General features: G+C 43.5%; 4 protein-coding genes across 4 annotated transcripts; 3 read left to right on the forward strand and 1 right to left on the reverse strand.

Annotated features, from left to right (window-relative positions):
- Window positions 1-6,577: 6,577 nt before the first annotated feature.
- Window positions 6,578-6,805, reverse strand: EAE98_000730 (uncharacterized protein; the record flags this gene model as incomplete). The annotated part of the gene is made up of 1 exon (XM_038948348.1): window positions 6,578-6,805. The coding sequence occupies one exon, from the start codon at window positions 6,803-6,805 to the stop codon at window positions 6,578-6,580; it is 228 nt and encodes a 75-aa protein (XP_038814614.1).
- Window positions 6,806-10,229: 3,424 nt separating this feature from the next.
- Window positions 10,230-11,692, forward strand: EAE98_000731 (uncharacterized protein; the record flags this gene model as incomplete). Its single annotated transcript, XM_038948349.1, has 5 exons — window positions 10,230-10,238; window positions 10,500-10,568; window positions 10,626-10,816; window positions 10,870-11,031; window positions 11,500-11,692. The coding sequence occupies 5 exons, from the start codon at window positions 10,230-10,232 to the stop codon at window positions 11,690-11,692; spliced, it is 624 nt and encodes a 207-aa protein (XP_038814615.1).
- Window positions 11,693-16,169: 4,477 nt separating this feature from the next.
- Window positions 16,170-17,102, forward strand: EAE98_000732 (uncharacterized protein; the record flags this gene model as incomplete). The annotated part of the gene is made up of 2 exons (XM_038948350.1): window positions 16,170-16,186; window positions 16,295-17,102. The coding sequence occupies 2 exons, from the start codon at window positions 16,170-16,172 to the stop codon at window positions 17,100-17,102; spliced, it is 825 nt and encodes a 274-aa protein (XP_038814616.1).
- Window positions 17,103-18,666: 1,564 nt separating this feature from the next.
- On the forward strand, window positions 18,667-19,975 carry EAE98_000733 (uncharacterized protein; the record flags this gene model as incomplete). Its single annotated transcript, XM_038948351.1, has 2 exons — window positions 18,667-19,195; window positions 19,278-19,975. 2 exons carry the CDS (start codon window positions 18,667-18,669, stop codon window positions 19,973-19,975), a joined length of 1,227 nt encoding a protein of 408 aa, XP_038814617.1.

The following is a 19,975-nucleotide window of genomic DNA, read 5'->3' on the forward strand; positions in this document are numbered from 1 at the left end:
GGTGAAGAGAGAAGAGAGAAAGCAAAAAAAGGGAAAAGGAAAAAAGAGGATGGTACGTGATGTATTTTGGTTGGGTATAATAGAATAATAATACGGACCTAGGTACCAAGCAAGAAATTGGATTTAACTCGAAAGGAAAAAAAAAAAAAATCAAAAAATCAAAAAATCTTTAATAGGAATATGCGAAAAATGCGAAATGCGGCGACGCTCGGGAAACTACTGGTTAGATTGATTTTTTGGAGGGGTAAGGTTGTGTGTGTGAACTAATCACATAAGACGACTAGGTACGGGAAGGACTAGGACTAGGGCATTTGGTGCAGGGACTAGGACACTCTTCATGCAAAAGATGGTGAAGTGATAGGTGACGGATGGCTGATGGATGGGCGAGGGATAGATGAATGATAGGTAATGGACATACATCTATCTTTCAATGATCCAACGCAATGCGGTAAAAGATGACTTGGTTGTTGGGTGGTTTATTCTGAATTATGTGTGTATACAGATTAGGCGAGCTAGGTTTGTTACATACCGTATATTGTGTATGTAGGTAGGTATATGTATGTATGTGTGTATGTGTGTATGTATATATGTATGTGTGTATATATGTGTATGTACCTATGCATGCTTACTGCAAAGTTATCTAGTCTGTCTGCTTGCTGCATTTATGAAGCGGTGGACGTTTTGATATTGGTATTGATATCGAATTAGAAGAGGGAGGGTCCAGTTTGAATGAGGCATGGGAGAGAATATGATACTACCGGTGGGCCATCGGGAATACTATTGGTGTATCTAGGTGAGAATAAGTGACCAGCTATTCTCGTCTTACTTTGTCTACCTAGGTAGACTTGTATACTTTGATTAACAAATACAATAGAGTGAGAAGAGGGAATCTATAATAGTAAATAAGAACATATAGGACTCGAAAGTTACAAGTTTCTTGGTCTAATTAGCTTAGAGTACATACTATTGTTAATTACTACCTATGTATCATCCATCACACATGAAAGCTTCTTCTTTTCTGTCCTCTCCTCCCCTTTCCTTTTCTCTCTCCAATAGAGCGAAGCGAAGAAGCCTCCACGGCAGTGGCCAAGCGGAGCGTCATGTAAGTACATATGTAGTATGGAGTATATACTTTCTATTCATATATAAAGAGTAACCTTGGAAATCATGTAACGATATACTATTATGCTGCATCTTTACTCACCCGCGCAGTAGGTCTGAGTGTTAGTTTATCATATACAAAACATAACATTCAGATTATATCGTATATGAAAGTATGTATTTGAATTCAAAATGACAATAACTAGGTAGCTATGGGATTACTTTGCTATGGGACTACTTTGAAAGGTCAATCAACCGTATGCATTCATTTGTTCATCCACTGCTCACAATTAACATACATATCATATCGAACTCTCTCCCTCACAAATGATTTTTCAATGATGGAGGGGTAATTTTCCCATATTGGCTGTAAGGTGGGGTGGGGTGGGATGAATAGGATTGAAATGATATCCGTCTCCGATTGGTTCATTCTACTCTTTAGATTACTCATCCAACTCATCCAAACCATCCAAACCATCCATACCTATCATCCATATCATCCATATCATCCACTCGAGCTATCAAATTAAAGGCCATTAGCTATCTGACTAGCTAGGTAGTCATTGACATATTATTAAATTTGACTTTGACTTTGACTTTGACAGCGCACCCCCTTTCGTTTCCTTTTCATCCAGCCAGACCGATACAAAGAGATCATTAGTGAACTTGGTATGGTTACATATCTTTCCCAGTATTTACCTGCATAGTAAGTCACCTTGCTCTATTTATATTTACGAATCAGAGTGGCATACGAAACAAAGCAAGTAGACCGTTGAACTGAAATCACAACAAACCTTTCCCCACGCATTCATTTGACATGATATGGGAGGTGATGTGATGTTACAACTCCCATCGAGATCGGTTGGGATTTGACATTTATCCCCTTCGATTCCGATAGATGGATATCAAGTTAGAGCTATCACATACTATCACATAACCCAGGCATGGCAACCATATTCGGTCTGACTCGAATCACTCGAGAGAATAGAGACTTGTGCCTTTTGCCTATTTTTATCATCAGATCTATCCCCAGGTAGGTAGCGAATGGCTATATGTATCAATCAATGTATTCGGACCTATCATTCATTCATACATGTTATCTCTCTAACCTGATCCGGATTTCTTGAGCCGCTTCATTCACATTCTTCCCTAGGTAGGTATGTAAGAAACCATCCATCATCCATCCATTCATCACCCTTTTCCCTCTCGTTTCCACAAGTCTCCAAGAAAATGACTGTGTTTGTGTTGGGGAAAGATTGGGTACAGAGAAGAGAAATGTATTGGTATTGGGTTTCCATCGCTAACAAAAACTTGATGAGGTGATATTAATACCCAATCATCCACCCAAAAGGAAGAAACTGAATGCACTTCGTCTTGATGTGCAACCATCCCTCAACATTCTCCCCCTCCTTCCCCGTTGTGGCTGAACGGGAAGAAAATATACACTACGCTGTAAGCAATAAGTTGTGGATGTCTTCACATGTTTTGATGATTAACCTTGAAGGGGAGAGAGGAGGCCATTGAAATTTGAAAAGCATTTCGATATGGAACTACCTATCCATGGCAACATCTTTGCTAACCAAAAACACAAACAGGTAAGATTAGAGTACATTATCACTAGTAGAATTTGGCACAACCTTTCAATCTTTCCATCTTGATGCATATGTTACCTAGATCATACATGCATTCTTCCTTCCAATTTGTTATATTTCGTTGTTAGAACCCCCGCATAAATCACAACTGATAATACAGAGAAACGAGTATGTGTCATGAAGTACTTAGTCCAGCAAACGTCTCTATGTCAAAAAATCTCCATACATGCAATCCTATGCTATCCACGTCAGGAAAAGAGTGACGACGTACTCATGATACATGGGTTTCCACAACACCACATGTGAAAGCGCGACATACTCCGGAGTGTGAGTGTGTATCATTTCATTCTCGGCTTAACCTTATCGATAAGATATTCCTCTATCTTTCTTGACCGCTCATATTACGCACTGGCACTGCACTGCACTGCACAAGAAGACTCGATTAATAACGGTTAGCATGTTGTTTTGTTATGTTAGAACTTATTAGCATGTTATCCGGAAGAACACGAACGACTCTTGGAACGAGGGGTACCTTACCTCGAATGAGAAAATTATTTTCACCGGAAATGGTAACGATGAGTCTAGATTGTGAGAACCACACTTTCTTCGGACTCTCAATCGGTCTTTCTTTTCTTTTCCTTTCCTTTAGAATTCAGATTCCACGTGTCTGTCTGTCTGGCTGGCTGGCTGGCTGGCTGGCTGGCTGTTCTTGTAGATGAAGTTTTCCGATGCTTGAAACAACCAGAGATATAATTCAACCATAGAGCAAACCACATCCCCCACCCATTACGCAGTGTCTCGTTTCTTCGGCAAGTCGGGTAATCAAATCACTACACAGAGGACCTACCGCACTTCCATAAATTATCCTCTCGATCTCTATACATAGACCGACAATATGTGTGTGTTAGAACTCTGGAACTCTTGTAACTTGTAAGACTCGAGACACGAAGATGCATGGGCTTCGGAAACCCAAATTCGGACCTTAAAATCCCCGGTTGGTAGATAGACAGGTAGGTAGGTAACCTTAAATTGCAAACCCGTCGAATCACATTCACAAATCAACATCCCATCCCATCACACAACCCCGAACTCGGCAAACGAAAAGTAGATAGCTACAGTACCTGGTACTTGAACGTTGGAATATGAATCGTCCAATAGCGGTGGAGATGAGACGAGACTCGATGCCTTACATACCTACCTACATACCTACATACGAGTAGTACAGTACCTGCAGAGGTGATCACGCTAGTGCTTTTTTTCCTCTGATGATTTGTCGTTATGGGCCCGAAGATGTTGAGTCCATCGTCTGGTGTGTGTGTAGCCAATACCTATCTCTCTATCTACCTCGTTGCAGTACGGAGACGGAAAGGTGCATGGCTTCGAGTGGGCAGTATTCCGAGTGGTTTGGTGTGTATGTCCTGGCGGTGTGAGGGCTTGCTTTGATTAGTGAGTGTGGTCGTGATAGGTCATGATACCTAGGTCATGATATCTGGGAAAGATTATTTGGGGTTGGAGATATTCACACGGTGCGTGAATGTTGAAGATGCAGATGCAGATGGAGATGGAATTGGAGATGATTTTTTGATTTTTGAGAACCGAGATTGATGTTTGCACTATATTCCTTCATATTCAGTCTTCATCATCTTTTCTTTTCGCCTGATTCGAGTGATTCTTCAGAATGAAATTACCTATCATACCAGTCTCCTTCTTTCTCTACGGAAAAGAGACGAAAGCTTAACTACTCATGCCTTGCGGGATAGATCATACTACTTGGGTATATGAAAATTCTCTGACTGTTGACTCCAATTACTTCCCACTCGTTTAATTACAACGACATTTCAATCAAGTGTCTGGATACCATGTACCTAGGTAGCTCTTACTACAAACATTCCATCGGAATAACATCCCACATCGTAATCCGTACTCAAGTACAGAAGTTGTTCGTAGGAACTTAGTATTCAAACATGATATCCTTCTCGCTATTTAATTGGAAACAGCCAGTTCAGGATTTAGCAATGCTCGATTTGGATAGGAGGAATTTTTCAGTAAATGTATAAGGAGTTCACTACTAGGTAGCTATATGGTCGGCGGTATTTTTTCGCAATCATGAGGTTAGATAGAGGAAAGAGAGCGAGGGGTAGGATTAGCTGTTTGTTTGTTTGTTTATACATACATACATATATTCACCAGCGAGCTATAGCTACCTAGCTAGCTAGGTACCTATATATTGATGTGATCTCAAAATATCTGGTTTGGGTTTGTGGTGTGGATCTGGAAATGAGACGGGATGATGATACACAAGTATCTACCTACCTACCTACCTACTCTCGCTAGGTACCTAGTGTCAATCACTGCTTACCTAGCTTAATGTTTTTCTTTTTTTGCATTTGTGTTCTTTTTTGCATTTTGAGATATGGACAAACGGATTGGGTGGGGTGGGTATACTCTTACTTCCACACCTGCTCGAAATGAAAGTTGAAATATCGAGCGTATGATTTCTATACATAGATACCTATATACCTCAAATTTAATTTAATAGTATATCTAGAAGCTGGAGATTTGGTGAAATTTTAATTGGTTTGAGTTGTGAGAAATACTGGGATTTTGAAATTTGAATTTTGGGAATGGGGATGGGAATGGGGATGGGGATGGGGATAAAGATGGGGATAGGGATGGGGATAGAGATAGAGATAGGAATAAGGATAAAAATAAGAATAGAAATAGGAATAAGGATAAGAATAAAAATAGGAATAGAAATAGGGATAGGAATAAAGATAGGAATAGGAATAGGGATAAGAATAAGGATAAAGATGGGAATGGGGATAGGGATAGGGATAGGGATGAGGATAGGAATGGGAATGGGGATGGGGATAGAGATGGGGATGGGGATAGGGATGGGGATAGGGATAGGGATGGGGATGGGGATGAGGATGGGGATGTGGAAGATGTGGTGTGGATTCGGGGGATATTAGATGCTTGTATGTGTTGTGTGTGAGATGGTAAGTTGAGGTGAATAGGAGGGAGTGGGTGGGTGAGTGAGTGAGTGAGTGAGCTTGATGGTGAAAAGAAAGAAAGAAAAAAAGAAAAAAAGAAATAAAAGTTGAAAAATGGAATATGGGAAGAGGAAAGGGGAAAGTGGAAAGTAGAAAGAAACATGTTATGAGATTAGATTAGATTAGATTAGATGGGGATGAGATGGTATGTAGAGGAGAGAATGGAGGATGGAGAATGGAGGATGGAGAATGGAGGATGGAGAATGGAGGATGGAGAATGGAGGATGGAGAATGGAGAATGGAAAGTAGATGGTGGGCGTGGGATGAAGATGCTTTTGGGTTGGGGGTGGTGATGGGTGAGGAGGATTTAGGAAGGATTTATGTAATGGTTTGTATGTCTAGATTGAGTAGATGAGGAGATGAGTGGTGATTGGGTTGGGGGTTTAAAGAGGAGGAGTATGAGTTCTGGGGACTTGGGAGTAAAACACATTATGTACTGTTTAATACGTGCACGAAGTGTTATGAATGAGGGATGTTGACCGGGTTTGGGAGATATATTGAGGTGTATCACAGGGTGGCCGAGTAGAAGATTTTTCTTTCTTTCTTTCTTTTTTCGAGAATATATCTTTCGTTGACTGAGACTGACTAACTTGTCTACTGTACACATCTTCCTATTTTCTACCTAGTTCACGGGATTCGCACAATATTCATTATTGAATCTACATCATGCTAGCATATGAGGGTATAAAATTCATCATTCTCTACTATATAAATGAAAGCCAGAAAGTACAGACAACATATTTCATACGAAAATTCTCCCCCCCTCCGCCCCAAGACGAATTTTCTTCTCCACATTAGTCTTGCATTCGATATTCGGGGGAATCTTTGACGTTAAACAGACGAATCTACTGTGTATAAGATTACGCTTGTGTATGTCTCTTTTTCTCTTTCTTGACCCTTTTCTCCTCGAGAATGGAAAGGAACGAAAACCTCTGCCTCTGAAATGACTGGGGCTTCCACAGGTTCTCCCGGCTTGGGGAGCTCTACTAATTTTCCCCAGTGACAGGAGTTGAAGCTTCGCTTGAGACCACTAGAAAGACGAACCGACTGCAAATACATATCCTGGAATGTTTGCCGGGGTAGGTGCTTTGTTTTTAAAAGCTGGATTGGGAAAAATAGTCAACCTATCATGTGTGTCGTGAATTTATTGTCGAGAAAGTCGGAAAGATGACTTGAAGATTGAATTGGATTGGAGATTCAAGACTTCGAAGTAAGCTGCACCGAAGTAACGATCGATGGTCAAGCCGAGATCAGCACAGACAATTGATCGCAAGTGACATGACGTAGATCGGCGAGTCTGCTGTGATGAGAAAGAAATAGAGTGTAGTCAAGGATCAGAAGAGTTCTGTGGTGTGAATAGCAGAGCACTTTTCTTCCTACTCCTCGTCAACGTCAGGTGGAGGACGGTCTTCATTGTCGTGGTCATCGTGATTCAAAGGAATGCCACGCTCCTCATTTTCATCAGATCGCTCGTTTATTGGGAGCATGTACAGCCTAGCAATTGGGCTGTTTTGCTTCCTGGAGATCGCATTCGCCGTTCTCCTCAGTACTTCATCTCTTCCCTCTTGTTTCACCAGTGGCATCTTCCCCACCTCTAATCTCCCCTCCTGACACTCTCTCTCGACTAGTGAAAGATACGAGATTTTTCTCTCTTGTTATGGATTGTAGGCTGAGAAGGAATGAAGTGCGAGGTGGAGGAATCCATCGACTCGGAACGGTTCATGGAGACCCGGCAATATAGCCTGGTACGGACCAATGGGCCCTGGGGAGCCGCCAACATTGATTCTGTCGGACGTTCTCCTCAGGGTACCCGCTGGAACCGCACCGCAACACGAAAGTTGCTGTTGGATACAGCATACTATAAAGACATTGAAGATGATAATTGAGAGCATATCAGCTCTGATGGGAGAACGGGAGTTGTGAGTTTCCTACCAAACAAGAGTTACAGTACGGCGCTGAAAGAGGATAGAATGAAGAGCATGATCTTGGACAATGTCCAACATAGCATCTAGTTTATCCCCCAGCAGAGTCCCGACTTTGAAAACTGGAAAGCGACCGGACAATATCCGCCTGGGCACTTCCGGCCTCATTCATCAAGGGTCCGAGCATGTTCCAAAGAAACATTGCTTCATGTGATTTGTGAGCAAATCCTTGCGGAATACTACGCAGTCAGGAGAACTGATGACGGACTTGACAAACGCGGATTGCTCGGCGACAAGTTTTTGTCGCTTCTTTGAAGATTTAACGGTTGGTGAAGATCGTGGTTTGAGAGTTCTACGAACGATTAAAAGGCAATTGCGGGAGCGTTTTTCTGCAGCTGGATTCACGAAGGAAGTGAGTTTATTGCATTTAGAACCCGAGGAACAACCATGTTGCTGTTGTTGGCGCAAATGGACTAAGATCGAATAGCAGACAGGACACAGCGAGGTTTCTGTGAGAGAAACCGACACAGACGAACTAGAATCGAATGGCAGACAGAGCAGCACCAGTCCTGCGAGAGCAGTCGACGAGGTGTATGCGGTCTCCAGAAAATCATATGAAGGCGTTGGGAACCTCGGTCAAAGGAGGCACAGCCGTCACCAGTCCTGCGAGAGCAGGTCGACGAGGCTCGCAACTTCGCTTCATTGCTTTGCTATATAGCCGCTCATCGCCGTTGATGAAATGCTTTTCCGCGGTATCCTCGCTATGTTAGAAGCTTGATGAAGGCGTTGGGAACCTGGACGAATAGGAACACAAGGGCCACCAGCTCTGCGAGAGCTGTCGCGAGGTGATTTCGGTAGTTATTAAAGACATTGAAGATGTGTTTTGAGGACCAGCAGGCAGAGCAAACACCTGCGAGAGCTGTCTCGAGGTGAAGTTGACTATCATGGAAACTTTTGGGATGAAGGCGTTGGGAACCTGAGAGAGAAAGCACAGCCACCAGTCCTGCGAGAGCAGTCGGCGAGGTGAGTTCGATAAATATTAAAAACATTGAAGATGTGTTGTGAGGACCAGCAGGCAGAGCACACACCTGCGAGAGCTGTCGCGAGGTGAGTTCGGTAGTTGTTAAAGACATTGAAGATGTGTTGTGAGACCACATGGAAAGTGGTAATCGCACTATCATTTGCATCTTGATGGTGTTTGTGCGAAAAAAAATTGATTCTGGACTCTGACAGGTATGTACCACGTTTCACAGCAGATAATGTAGTAGTATGATGGATCACTATTCATGATTAGTGATATGCCGAACATGGAAAGGGAAGAACAAACTTTGTAGTTCCAACGCATCAATTACGACGACGTGGTGATTCACCAAATTACTTCTTTGTATTGATTGCCTTTGAACTTGGTGCTCCAGACGTAAGTTGATGTTCGCTGCCCGGTGTGTATCTGCTTGCTAAGATTACTATTAGTCATGGTATCCAAAAATTGAAGTTTGTACTTGATTCACTGATGTAGGAAGTGAAGGTTTGATGTTACTTACTTACGACAATCGAACAACTGCTATTGCATCATCACTGAGTGGACACAGAGAGATGTCGCGGTTCTGATTCAGAAGACGACTATTTAATCAGTGATTGAAAGCAAAGAGTTGGAGCTGATTTCATACCATAACCACTGGCATTTCCAGTGTATTGATAAAAGTCGGGTTATGGCGAGCTCGCAATGTATCTTGGTAGACATCTCGAAGCTTTACATGAGAGGATGAAATTGCAGTAAAGGAATGTTCTCCGCAGTAAAATACCATTCGTTAATTATTGATATGCCGCTTTGAACAAAAAATCAGTGGGAGGCAGTTTTCAGTTGGGGTTGATGGGAGGAGGTATTTAGAGGGGGAAGAAAAACGCCAGTCAGGGCTGGCTTTTCTAGATGGAAGTTAAGGAGAAAGCCAAGAGGCCAATTCTTTGAAAGTAAAGAGATTTTAAACTTCAGTAAACAATTAATTAGAATTAGAAGTTTGTGGGATTATTTTGGAACTAATATTTCTGCTTAGTCGGCCATTCGAAGACTCTCACTGGATAAATCTTGTATACCCTCGAGGGTATCCTTAGCTCAGACAGAGTTTTCCTGGAATGATTTAGACCAACTTATTGAATCTTCTTTGAGCTTCTAATACTCTCCTCTTCCAAAAGCAAACTCATCCTCCTTCTTCATAGACACTTATTGTCAAGTCACAGTCTTTGGTAAGACTATTTCTGCCCCTTCCAAGATCTTCCCATCAATACTACTCCATCCCCAATTCGTAACAAAGCCTTCTTTTATAGATTGAGCGAATTTTATTCTAACTTCAGATCGAAATAGAAGCATTCTTTCCAGCACCTGGGCCATGGTCATGCGCCTTTACAAGCTGAAAGTAACTTCACTTGAGGAAATCGCCCTCGGTCTCTAGAACCTGCTCGACGCATTTAACTCCGTAGAGATCGAGGGTGATTGATATGGATTCAAAATTTCCTCATGGTTTTCAAATGTAAGTGCTAGAATTTGTTTTCGTTTTTCGTGCGCCATGGCGACAGTCCAGGTCATCATAAAGGTCATCAACACCCTTCTTCGATCTCGTCCAGGAGATACAATAGAGACACAAATGTATTCTCAAAGCGCCAGTGGACCACATACACCCCAGCTACAATATCTTGGATAAGTTCAAAGTCCATTGCTTCTGTATCTGGCCTTGATACTAGGGCTTCAGTGAAGTGTATTCCAAAGTTTTTGTTTACATATTTGGCCATCTCTCTCTCTTCCGCTCACTGCAGAAACCATGCTAACTTTGCTTTAGAAAATATCACCTACACCGGTGAACGCCATCAGCACATATATCCAAACGGTGAAACCTAGAAGCTACCACGTAAGTGTAAGCAGAAAATCTCGGCTTGAGAACAAACAACTAACAGAAGTATTGCAGATATTCCAGAAGGTCCCCATATTTGTTGCTTTGCGTGCTCTAAAATGTACGTACCCTGCCTCCGCTTTCTCTCTTCATTGCCAGCATAAGATCTTTGCTGTACACGTGCTTACTCCCCCAAGCTCCAAAAGAGATCTTTCCAGCAATTGGGCCAAGCTATGCGGCTTTGGAAGCGGGGATCCAGACTCTGGGTAACACCCAGAGCCTGGAGCTCCAATTACTTCACCATCCCAACAATAACCAGTCCATTCGCAACATGCACTGTTCCTGACCGTGAATGGGTCTCAAACGTTCTGAACGGCTATCTCAACGTTTCAGACGAGTGGATCGTCCATGACGAGGCTTTCACCTTCTCTTGGTCGTCCAGAGAGTGTCAGCAATTTCTCGGCTCTGATCAACCACGATCGTAAGTTTGTTGCTCCTCCTAACCTGCTGTTCAACAATATCTAATTCATTCTTCGCGGCTGCAGCGACGAAAGTATACTGTGGGCCACATGAAGCGGCATACAACGGGATATAAGCCTGCAGTGCCCTTGCTTCCCAACCTCTTTCGCTTTCGAGCCTAATACGCCGCAGACCTCGCAGCCCTGTTTACATCAGCTTGCAGGTGCTGTGCTGTGCTGTGTTGCTGGGTACTGAGAGGTAGCGCGAGAGATAGATATAATGGAAATAGTAGCGGTGGAATTAAGGGCACGAAAACTGAAGAGAGAGCGGGAAGTCTCTTGAGGACGTGCCTGGATTCTTAATCCAAATAAAAAGAAGTCTTTATACTTGCCTTTCGACTGTCAGCCCTCCATCTTTCGACAACTTCAGAGCAAAGGTATGTCTAATAAATCTTGAATCTGCAGAAACTTACTAATTTGTCTGCATAAAGCGAGCTTTCAGCTCCGAAAAGAGAATCTTATTTGATGCTGCCTGCTAGGCAGGATGAAGAAACTGGATTCGCGTCTTTTATTCTTGACACAGAGAACGATGACCTTTCAACCAAGCTTGAAGCATATGCCAAGCGCATGATGCTGCCGATGACAAGGTTTGAAGCCGGTCCCCCAGCGGGCAGAGATTTCTAAAGCGGCGTAGAAAATCACTGGACAAAAGGAACCAGGACTTATTCAGAACGGATGAGCCAAAAAATAACATGGCAACTCTGGATTCGCAATGGCTTGCGCTCAAGGCGCAGTGGCAGCAATGAATATTGGCACGACCAGAAGCAATCAATTGTGACGGAGACTGGTCTGAAGTACTTGTTAGCATAAATACCGAGTAAAGCTCTGAGCTAGACAATGTTGATCTGAGATAGCACAGTACGAAGGCAAAGGCACGAAAGGCTCCGAGACCAGTGAGGGTGGCAATGAATTATATATTAGCAGTATTTTTTAGTTTCTGTATCAATAAACTATGTTTACAGCAGCCGCTTCGGCGCGCCTTCTCGATTTTACCTTTCGTGAAGCTGGTACTGTTGGCACTTGCAGCATTCCATTTTAAAATATGTGAATGGTAACTAACCATTTTTTCCTCAAAATGCAATTCTTTCTCGTTCTCCAGACCACCACAAGAGAGATCGAGCAGACGTCTTTGAATACCTCGCAGTAATGAGTTATCCACTCCTCAATACCAGGAGTATGGCCTTGCTCACTTAAACTCAACTCGTCAACATGTGATCATTCAAAAATCTCACAGCATGCAGCAATGACGCCATCAAACTCCTCAGTAACAACAGAATTGCAACACGACCGAAATGTCAGTAAACTACATCTGGTCCTTGGTCGGCACTACCAACACATTCCTGAGTTCTAATTACTATTAGGATCCCCCAACAGTTTGATAAACAGCAGCTACTTCGCAAGCCTCCGCCATTGCCGAAACTGCTCACTACCACAACCAACCACTTGAAGGGACGTATAGTGATGACCGGAATCAACGAACTGACCTTTTGCATCCAAGCATTGTTCATCCCTTGCAAATGGAAGCTCGATGTGTCACCTTGATTGCACAATTACGAGTGGAGTTTGGAATCCCGTAAGCAAGTCAACGACCTGGATCGAGGACTCGTCTCCTCAACAATGTGAGTTTGTCTCAATCCTTCAAATTTTTCCGTACTGACGATCCTTCAGCGAGGCAATGACAAAGCACCCACCTCAGCAGTCTTCAACGGCTCTTAGCAAAGCTACAGCCCTCAGGCCGGAGCAACTCCTGGTAGATCCCCAGGTATACCTCTGCAATCTGCATTTCGAAGCATATAGGCCGCTTCATTTTTCGTGGTCAGCTTGACCTACATTGAATCCTACGGAAATTATCAAATCACAGGTTCAAATCTCCCAATAAGCATGGAATGGGTCGAAGACCAAAGCGATTGTTACCATTGGTCGCTGTTCTGGCCTCGGATGACACAAAGCTCCAGGTTTCTATCCCCGATCATCTTCAAAAACATCATCGGCGGAGTTATAATATCCTATTTTCACTCACCGTCTGTGAGCACGACGAAGACAGCTAAAACTGCACTGGCAGTGACTAGGCACACTCGATTTTGGTTTGTAATGAGACTAGATATTGGTTTTTTCTTTACGCATATCATGGCTCTTGAGACATTAGAGCAATACAACAGCAGTGTTGCTGCACATCTAAGCAGTATACGAGTGACTCACAGCTAAGCCAATCAGCGCTGACAAAACTCTTGAAAAGAGGGTGGACTCTTCATCGGTAGCTGCACGGAGGCTTTGAGCGACGAAAGTGAACAAGAGAGTCATGACTCCATCAATCACTATGCGCGATGATAATTCTATCACCAATCCTCTCGGTCTTCCGACTTTCAACGGTCGATCACAATCGCAACTTCGATTAGAAGCTCCTCTGTCATTCAACAACTCACGATTCGGTTATCGTAGTCCTCCTATCATACTAGCTATAAAAAGCTCGTGCGAAACGTCTTGCGAACATAATCGGCATTCCAGCTTCTCAAAATAAAATCCAGAAAACTCAAGTTACCAATGTAAGACTCCCTATACTACTTCAATAATTCAGTCGCTCATAATTCTTAGGTAAAAGAGAAGACCAAGGCAAAGAATGGCCAAGAATCAATGCTCCCAAGAAGTTAGCTGGTTCTTCACTGATATCCTCTCAGTAACGCAATTTGGCATACTATCACCCGCGGTGTGATTGCGGGCCACATATCTTGGCAAAATTGATGTGCCCCATCATCTGGTAGCCATGAAGACACTCTCAAAAATCCAACGGTCTATAACAAATACTGTCAGTCGCCATGGAATTCAATGTGCAGCGATCTGTCCATGGCTGGTTCTGCTGCAACCCTGTTGTACCAGGACTGAACGATGTCACCTCACAGATGTTCTCTGCTCGAAGACTTCTTTACATGACCGCTTACACATCTTACCTGCATACAGGTCATGGAAGAAGACTTGCCCTGGATTACCTGCCCTGGCTTGGTTGCAAGCTCCAGCCCAGGAAAAGTCGAAGGTGAGCTTACTGGGCGACGATTACGCTAGCCCATAGCGAGCTCCCACAGAGACTCTTGGGTGCCAACGTACATCCACCAACCCCACTTGGACCTACACCAGGTCGTTTTTCAATGAGAACCACACCACACTAAGTCTCAAAACCTCTTTATATGACCGCTTACATGTCTTATCCCGTAAGTCAAAAAAAATCAAAATCGATACGGATCAAGGTCTCTCAAAGCTTTTCTTTTCCTTTCGATCGCTACCAATACTTTTTTGGGTCTTGAGACTCTGCCCTTTGAATCACACTTTCAAAAGTCGAGCATCGAGCTCGCCAATGGGTCTGCTCGATGGAAGAATGGGCTCGCCAACATTTCTCTGTTCGCAGTCAATCGGTGCAACAACTAAGGATATCCAATCAGTTAGAATTCGCCAGAATGGCTTTATTCGTGATGATGTCGATGTCTTAAACGGCTTTCGAACCACCTTGCGCACCGGAGAGCTTTGTTAGCAAGTTCATGCAAACGGTCCACCAATGCTAACAATTGAAAGCGGGAACTGCTCAGACACCGCAAGCGGGAATGTCAGGTGATAGGAAGCACATTGCGCATCTGGCAAGATCAGAGAAAGCCATGTGATGGCATGTGCCGTATTTTGAACTTTTTCCCCAGATTGCTGTCGAGTTGCAAATAAGACCTGGGCCACGTTCAAAAATCTCCATTGTGAGCTGCCGAGAAGCGATTCGACAATTTTTGCTGCCAGTCTCCGACCTGTGTACAAGAGTGTAAAGCTGACTACAAGTATGCGACTGGTCGCCACAATTGGCAGTACTGTCAAGTATTTGCTGCACTACCTCAGCTCAAGAACTCGCCATTGTAGAGGGTGAAAATCACGAACTGGAATTTCATTTGAATTGTACAAAGTCAGGTCTAAAATCAAGTATGCTAGTGCCTGGTCAAGCAAAGCCCTTCTTGGGTCAACAATTCTTTCCTTAAAGTTTTACAATCGGGGTGGCCGAAGGCAAAAGCCACGAAAGCTCTCCGCTGCCATCTGAAATTGGAGAGCTTCTTTACATGACCGCTTACATATGCAAAGTCTGAGAAGTCGAGAGATTGTCGACGGAAGCCTTGGGGCTCATAGCTATCCATGTACTCAACATCGAACAAGTCAGATGTTGTCGGTGAAGCACATCCAGGCTCATCTTCCGATACCAGATTTGGCGTTTTGGTATCAAGCCAGGATCGAAATGCAGGGCGTGCTGGCAACCCACATCGAGGAGGCTCTGATCGTGGAAGAGGCAATCAGCACTGTGGCAGGCGTAGTGGCCGGAAGCTCTTTTGGACAACATTCCTCTGTGTTCGAAACAAGAGCATTCGATGCATAGAAATGTAGTGCCTGGAAATGAAGGGGAAGTGAAGGCAGTTATAGCACAGAAAAAAGTTAGATATCAGAAATAAAAAACAAATACAAAAATTGATAAGAACTTCCTGTTTTCATAAAGTGGACAATGATGCACTTACACCTGAACCTTCATCTCTAGCTGGGTCTTTTGCTTGATCCGACAGAAAGCTGAGATTGATACTCCCAATCCATTCAAAGATACCATTATTCTCTAGCGGAATTCTTAGATTCTCGCAGACACAAAGCTCTTTGATACCATGAATGAACTTCTTCAAATGGGTAGAACTGACGTAAAAACAAAATATCACAGGTTTGGTTGTGATGTCAAAAGAATAGACAGATCAAAACAAACAAAATTTCGATGGTGAGAGATTGACGCTATTTACCCGAAGCTCCTCCGAACAATGACCCCTGGAGCTTGTACTTGGGTTTAAATATCTATGTTTGTACATCCATTTGAGTGAATCTGTTGCCTTCAAGTGGCTATCTTTTTTATGTTACTGGACTACTAAAGTTTAGTATCCTGAATTCCTTATAACCTCAGAAAAAATCCAACTCGCAAAGAGAGTAAGACTCAAGGGTGGTTTGCAAAATTTTCACCCGATTTCGGATTGGCAACTGCAGACAACAATAAGAGGATTACTGTGTCACGTTCTACAATACTACAAACGCTATAGAGTCTATACCAATCATGAGCGTCAAAACTGAGTAAGCTAGGAATTCTTCTAGTCAAGAACATATAACCAAGAAGATGATTCACCAATTCCATCAGAGATTATGCTCTTCCAACTCGAAGAAACATACTAATCATCCCAGATTCCCTCCCATCCGAGCATGTCTCTTCGACATGGACGGTCTCCTGATAAACACCGAGGACATGTACACCCTATGCGCCAACCATGTTCTCGCCAAATACAACCGTCCTCCCCTCCCTTGGTCTATCAAAGCCAAACTCATGGGCGTCCCCGGCGGATCCACCAGTTCCGTCTTCATAGATTGGGCCCAACTACCTATTTCCAAAGAACAGTACGCGTTAGAGCAACGCGAACAACAAAAGCTCCATTTTCCCTCCTGTAAACCCCTACCTGGCGTTGAAAAGTTGCTCAAGGATTTGAGTACGGCACGTGATGTTGAGGGGAATAAAGTACATATAGCGTTGGCGACGAGTAGTGAGAAATATAACTTTGGATTAAAGACTAGTAAAGAAGAGACTAGGAGGTTACTTGAGGTTTTTGGAGAAGGGAGAAGGGTCTTGGGAGATGATCCGAGAGTAGAGAAGGGGAGGGGAAAGCCGGCACCTGATATTTATTTGTTGGCTTTGAGGTTGATTAATGAAAGTTTGGGGGAGAACGAGAAGCCAATTCAACCAGAGGAGTGTCTAGTATTTGAGGATTCGGTGCCGGGTGTAGAGGCGGGGAGGAGAGCTGGGATGAAGGTTGTTTGGGTTCCTCATGAGGGATTACTTGCAGAGTATAAGGGACACGAGAAAAAAGTTTTGGCTGGGAGAATGGGTATGATGGTTGGGAATGAAGAGCAATTGGGTGAAGTTGATGACGGTTGCGGCCAGTTTCTTCCCAACTTGGAAGATTTTCCTTATGAAACATATGGTATTGTCGTTTCTTAGACTTTACCGTACATCTGGATTTGGAAGCTTGACTCATCGAGCTAGACTTATTATGCGAAGTATCCTCGATGCACAAGAACTTTCATTCCAAACGAGCATTAAAGCTTAGGGAGCTTGAATTGAAAGGTTTGATTGCTGGTAGATTATTCCTTACAGAAAACGGCACTTCCTTAGTTCAAAGCATTGTTCAACATACTGTTGTCTCATGTACAATTACTCAGTGGCCACACGCTCAAAAAATGACTGAGACCAGCGCTTCCTATATCCTAGAGTTGTAAGCAATGGCCATAAGCCTTACCCGTCTCACTCAATACCATACTTCTTTCAGTCAATAAAAACAAGCATCCCATTTTTGGTTCACTCGTAGTTTGCGGCATGCAAAGCTAGCATTCCAATGAAGCGGACCCCGCTAAGCCTACAGCTTTCATCTATCATTCTGATTTATGTAGGGCCTACACTAAGCTAGATCTGGGGATCTACAATGATCTCAGTTGGAAATCGGGTATACCAGTACCGATTTAGAAACAACAGTTGGTTTCCAGCGGAAAGATAACTTGAGCTCGTGGTTTCTCGTGGTTTTTCCACCCCTGCTCGGGGCTTAGATCCCATACATTTGTGCAGGATTGCTGTCCAATTTCCATCTAATGACAAGCGAATATCAGAAGTATCCATGGATATTCATTGGTCACTAGTAAACCCTTGGATCCTCCTTCCAGACAGGAAAAGTCGTAACAGATTTCCCAAGAACTGTTGCACTCTATATAAACCAACTGGACGGACAAAAGGAATTTAGAAATGTCCGACGCTGCAATGTGGGTCCAACCTTCCGGACATGCATTCAAAAACTATCGCGATTATATCCTTCTGCGGACATGATCTTGATCTCCAGCAAGATATTATTAAGCTGATAATTAATCAACAGCTCTAAGTTTAACCCGCTCGTAGTTTAGAAGCTACCTAGGGCCAAGATACCCCCACCACTCTGCGTATCTTTGCGGGGGCTCTCCTTGGTGACCTACCAGTACCTTCCGGTAGGTTGTTATGTACTTTGTGGAGAATCGCATAATGTCCACATGTTTGTGCGCTGAGTTGGTCAGCAATGATCTGAGATAGAGATGAAATCACGGGGAAAATACACAGTATCGGCCCAAAGGGTAGTAAACACAAGTTTGTGATTTCGAAGCAGTTCTTTGGTTCTCATTTTTCTGTGCGTAATGTTCATTGATGCTAGGATACCAGTAATCTTGGGACTGTCCTTGGCTGAAGCGGCAATTTGAGACAATGCTGAACCATATCATCCGAGCTCGCTGGACAACGCATGTGGGTAATGTTGGTCTTAGATGAGATGCATGCTGCCACAAAACTGGTTTGCTAATCACACAAGATGTGATTGAGAGAACGACAACTACCTAGTTAGTCTTCAATCACTATTTAAGGAGTCTTCCTCCCCTCGATATCATATTGTCTAACACAGGTATCATTCTGACTACACTCTTCTATCTACCTGCATTTCTACTTTGACAAGCTATCTATTCAGAGCAAAATCACTTCCTCCCACCTCATCATGGATTCATTCAACTCCAAAATTGAGTCTGCAATCTCTGCAGGTAAAGTTGCAGGTGCCGTCACGGCTGCCAGCAATGCCACAAGATCATTCAATCACGCCTCATCCTACGGACCTCGTTCTCTTCACTCCACCTCATCTACACCCTTGAAACCAGATGCCATCCTTTGGTTGGCCTCCTGCACTAAACACTTAACCTCAATTTCCGCTCTCCAATGTGTTGAGCGCGGCCAATTCACTCTCGATGAAGATGTTTCTCGACTTCTCCCTGAGCTCAAACTCGAGGATCTTGATATCCTCCAGGGTTTTGATTCCGAGGAAAAGCCCAAACTTGTCAAGGCCACGAAGAACATCACGCTCCGCATGCTTCTCACCCATACATCCGGACTAGCATACGATCTCTTCACACCTGACCTGATTCGCTGGAGAGCTACACGCGGTGAAGTCGCCACTCTTGACAAAGGAACCGTGATATCACGTTTTAAAACCCCATTGACATTTGAACCTGGAACTTCTTGGGCCTATTCTTGTGCGTTTCTATTCCTTCCATATCTACATATCTCACAAGCAAAAAAAAGACAGAAAAAGCTAACAAATGCTCACAAATATAGCTGGACTTGATTGGGCCGGTCTAATGATCTCACGAGCCAACAACATGACATTGGAAGAGTACATGCATAAATACATATGCGCACCCCTTGGCATCACAGATTTCACATTCCACATCGATCAAAAGCCTGCTTTGCTTTCACGATTGGTTGATACGACCCTTCGCGTCGGAGGCATGACTCCCTTCGGTACGACTGCCAATCCCACTGGAGCGCTCGTCCATTTCGAGGGCAGGTTTTGGTCACCAGACCAAATCGACGACGTAGGCGGAGCAGGAGCTTACATGAGTATGCCCTCTTACCAAAAGGTCTTGCACAGTATCACAATTTCAGACGAGAAACTTCTCAGCAAAGCGATGAATGATAAGATGTTTGAAGCGCAATTGACAGAGCCGCAATTGGCGACTTTGAATTACATACGTCAGATTCCGGAAATGCGCTATATAATAACCCCCTCAGTTCCAGTCGATACAAAACTTAATCATGGATTAGGAGGAATGATACTTCTGGAAGATCTGGAAGGGAGGAGAAGAAAAGGGGCAATGTATTGGTGCGGTTTGCCAAATTTACTTTGGTGGGCTGATCGAGAAGCAGGTGTTAGTGGAATCTATGGGAGTCAGTTGATACCTACTGCGGATAAGCAAATTATAGAGATGTTTGAAGAGTTTGAGAAGGCTATTTATGCAGAGGTGGGGGCTTGA

This window comes from Botrytis deweyae, assembly GCF_014898535.1.
Source record: "Botrytis deweyae strain B1 chromosome Unknown BDEW_002, whole genome shotgun sequence".
Taxonomy (NCBI): domain Eukaryota; kingdom Fungi; phylum Ascomycota; class Leotiomycetes; order Helotiales; family Sclerotiniaceae; genus Botrytis; species Botrytis deweyae.